Source organism: Ptychodera flava, chromosome 19 (genome assembly GCF_041260155.1).
Source record: "Ptychodera flava strain L36383 chromosome 19, AS_Pfla_20210202, whole genome shotgun sequence".
Lineage (NCBI taxonomy): Eukaryota > Metazoa > Hemichordata > Enteropneusta > Ptychoderidae > Ptychodera > Ptychodera flava.
Genome location: NC_091946.1, coordinates 25,011,421 through 25,015,640, shown reverse-complemented (window position 1 = coordinate 25,015,640; position 4,220 = coordinate 25,011,421). Strand labels below are relative to the sequence as shown.

Sequence of the window (4,220 nt, the reverse complement as noted above, 5' to 3'; positions counted from 1 at the left end):
GTATTGTCCTGATGAAACAAGACACCTTTTTTCCTCAACTTTCCTCGTCGTTTTTTTATAGCCTCCCGCGTAAGGCTTGTATCAGCAGTCAAATACAGAACGAAATGAAAATAAACATATCAGTTAATCATCTGAAGAGTTGACATAAATGCAAACCAAGCTTCATTGATCTGGCATCGCTCATTAGGCTCAAAACTGTTCATCCAACCTTCCTACGTCGTCGATGACGCATGTGAACGATATGCGTGCACTCTCTGGTTTATTTCAAGCACTCATAAGCACATATCTCGTTCCTACTGACTATGCTGGGATGTGGGGCCATTCGTCACAGTGTTGAAAACAATAGGCCATGCTCCACTGTTGCTGCAGGACGAATTATTGCATTAACAAAAAATGCGATAAAGAAAACTCTCGGTCGAGCGTTCATAGCCTTCGACGAACTCTCAACAGTCGTAACTGAAATTGAAGCCGTCCTGAATGACAGAACCATTAACATATGTGTCATCCAGTGTACACGACAAGATTGGATTGACCCCAAACCACCTGCTGCATGGGAGGACACTAACTTCATTGCCGTACATTGAGGTCACCGACGAGGAGGTAACTGATCCACCGTACTCAGACCATCACGAGGTCGACAAGAGATATGAACATTTATCCAGACTACACGCGCAATTTTGGAGAAGATGGTCGTCTGAGTACTTGACAATTTTTTTTCATACTTTTATGGCTTTCTGTGACACTAGACATTTTCTCACAACTAATTTTTTCCAGTAATTTATGTGAAATATAGAAAAATAAGGACATGCATCCATAGTAACGATATTCGTGGGACTTTGTCAGCATTCAACTTAGGGGCAGGTCAGTTTCTACGACCTGGGCGGGGATGGGGGGAGGGGGCAGTGGATAATTCTTTGCCGACGTAAAAAAGGAGCCGACCGCCCCCCCCCCATATTTAAACTTTTGAAAATAGGTTGACTTCCCCCTGCGCGCGACAAAGGGAAAACAAAAGGTGGAATATAAATTCAATAATTAAGTATATATATATATATATATATATATATATATATATATATATATATATATATATATATATATATATATATATATATATATACTCATACATACATACATACATACATACATACATACATACATACATACATACATACATACATACATACATACATACATACATACATACATACATACATACATACATACATATATATAATTTTTGGGTATATTTTGAACATTCAGTCATTCTGTGTTTTAATAAAATTAAGTTGTAAGTTGTGAGATAGGTATTTCAAAGTTACAATTTTAAAGTTTGAATACAGTATTTTGAATGAACCGTGAATTTAGTCCACACTTTCTATGCATAACAAGATGTCTAGAGCTGTTGTACATAAGTGCCAATCATTAATATCAAAGAGAGAACACAGCAGTAAACCAAAAACTTTGATGGATGTTTAGATTTTCCAGCCATACGGTTACATCTCCTGAGAAGCAATACAAAGGGTTAATAGGTTGCAGCTAAATCTGATGTACGCAGTCCATTGTTAGAGGATTTTTTCTTTTAACATTAAAACGATGAAAGCACAGCCAAAACATAGTGACCCCCATTCGCCAAAGTAAAATAAAGGTAAACCTCCCCTGAATCCATGCCCCCCACGCCGGAGAAACTGACCAGTCCCTTACTCACAATTTTGTTTTGTTTTAAACAACGAATGTCAGAACTCTTTCTGCACCGTATATATATATATAAAAGAAAGTGAAGCATCTAAATAACTGTTTAATAATATCTAATGAAAGGATGTTTAGATATTTCAGTAAAAACTTCATAATAATCATTAGATAACCATCAGAAGTCTTACTAGGTACTACAAATGTCATACTTTTTGGAAACCCTTTTGTTTTATAAAGCAGGAGCAACTAGTCTCCCAACTGTCCGATATATTATTCTTATAGCTGAGGGCACAAGCAGTGGAAAATTTTCAAATGCTATCTCCTCTCCCAATCAAGCATAATTTCCAAATCATGTAAAAATAGTAATTGAGAAGAAAGGTGAACTTAAAAACAGGTTTTCAGAAGTTTTAAAACTAGCCTATGAATTTTTGTTCACGTTAAAGACATGGTAGATTTCCCTGTGAGGAATTTCCGATGGTACAAATCATAATGAATCGTGGGAAGTTTCCTCTACTGTAAGTCAACATCGCCTTTAGAACGCTCGCATTTCTAGGGTCTAGGGCAGACGACGACCCATGTATACTGGGACAGTAACGACAGAACACTATTGGATTTTCGAATTATCTTCGCAAATATTTTATTCCTAAAATTCGCCTTTGTGTGATATCTGTACAACTTGGACACGTCTCGCCCAGAGGAATTGAACGTTTCAGTGGAATGAAACCAACTTAGTCTGATTGAAAACCACGTTTACCCTTCCCCCACAGTGTTGAAAGACAACAAGTTACATAATCTGGTTGTCATGGGCACACACAATCAAAACACGGGTACAGAGGCCTGCTAACAAGGGTATGTAGAACAACCCGGCCTTACTCATGTTTATAAACCCAACCCAGAGAGCGCAAATGTGCTTATTATCGGGTAACATGTTATGGTGATGACATTTATTGCCCGTGGGCATTGTTTTGGAAATTCCCCGAAGGGGTCACATATATGGTTCCTCGGCACAGCGATGGTTTTTGGCCCGATCATGTTTTATTTGCAACACCCTCCAAACGACGAGAAGAGTTTAAATGTCAACGGAGACTTAAACCATGCTGCAATAAATAAATGAAAATAAACTTTGTGTTTGACTTCTGACTGTTTTTATGATACGTATCGAAGCTTGTTGCCGTTGCATCATTGTCGACTCTGCCACGGGTGTGTGTATTTGTCAGTAGAATTATAGAACGATTTCGGGGCTAAAACACGATTCAGCATGGAGAAACCCAACCTTCAAATCCAACTTCCAAACGTAGATCGATGGCCTTTGAATGTGCGCGAGCGAACATGTCACGTACGACGTACATGAATGCTCGCCAATTTTGGACGTGGTCTCCCAGTCATAAGCAAAATTGGTAGTAAAACCATGTGATTTAGGAATGTTTTACCTCCGACATCGACGGGCCAAAAATACGGAATCTTGTAAGAGATTTGACCCGACTTACCATTTCTAACGAATCGATGGAGCACCTCTGTTACCTTCAATCTTAATGTGTTGACAGCTGGCGGACGCTCAAATGCCTTTCAGGCAGCGTATTTCGTGACCTACTCGGCGCCGCGAAATACTATGATCGCGATCGCTGGCCGAACGGTTTGCCTGACACGAGCGACTACGCAGTGAATCCTGCAACCACTTGTAAGATTGTGAACGTGCGGCCGTTATGTAATAAATTCACCGCTGTTCAACTGAAAACAATGGCGGTGAATGTAATGTCCCGACACATAAAATCCTTAAACTTAGCATTTCGTCAATGTTTCTTGTTGTACGACCCATTATATACAGTTTGGGCTTTAGAACCATAGACGGTGGGGATGTAAGACTTTCCATGGTTGAACTACGTCATACTCCAACACAAACCACTTTTGCACATTGTAAATAACCGGGCGCACGATATGGTCAAAGAATGACTCAAGAAAATGGGCCACTTTTTTTTTATTTTTATTTATTCTTTAATTCGAGAGCGTACTCATAAAACCAGAGGAAAACACACACAAAAAAAACTTACTCTACAAGAGAATAAAATAAAACTAGATATACTCTTCACTTGGAACACAAGTACATAAAGTTTAAAAACATTCTGAGAAAATCTTGCGCCAAAAGTTGGTGTGTCGAATTATATCAAAAGATAAAGTTGCTGCGATGAGATGATTTTCGCTTTCCATCAAACGAACGTAAAAATTAGAACGGGCCATCCGTTGTTTACTTTGAAATGTCATGATGCAATGACTGACAAAAGTTTCTGAAATACTCAATCGGTGTCTAATACCCAACAATATTCTAAAAGCGTTATTATATGAAACTCTGACATCATTGATACATTTCTCAGTGTAAATACTCCAAAGATGGGAACAATACAGAGCAGAACAATATGCCTTGAAAAGACATATTTTAACTGAGGAAGAACATTTATAGAAAGTCCTAATCAAAGAGTTGGCACTTGCATAGAAACTCCTCATCTGTCGCTTAATATCATCAACATCATTTCCTA

The 4,220-nt window shown here is 38.5% G+C and overlaps 1 protein-coding gene across 1 annotated transcript in view; it reads right to left on the bottom strand.

Moving 5' to 3' along the window:
• LOC139119044 (calmodulin-like) overlaps positions 1-3,385 on the bottom strand; it is a 10,800-nt gene extending 7,415 nt beyond the window's left edge. Inside the window, exon 1 of the mRNA XM_070682660.1 lies at positions 3,177-3,385. Coding sequence (XP_070538761.1) covers positions 3,177-3,179 — 3 coding nt within the window. The 5' untranslated portion in view covers positions 3,180-3,385. The remainder of the gene's footprint in view (positions 1-3,176) is intronic.
• Positions 3,386-4,220: the final 835 nt, after the last annotated feature.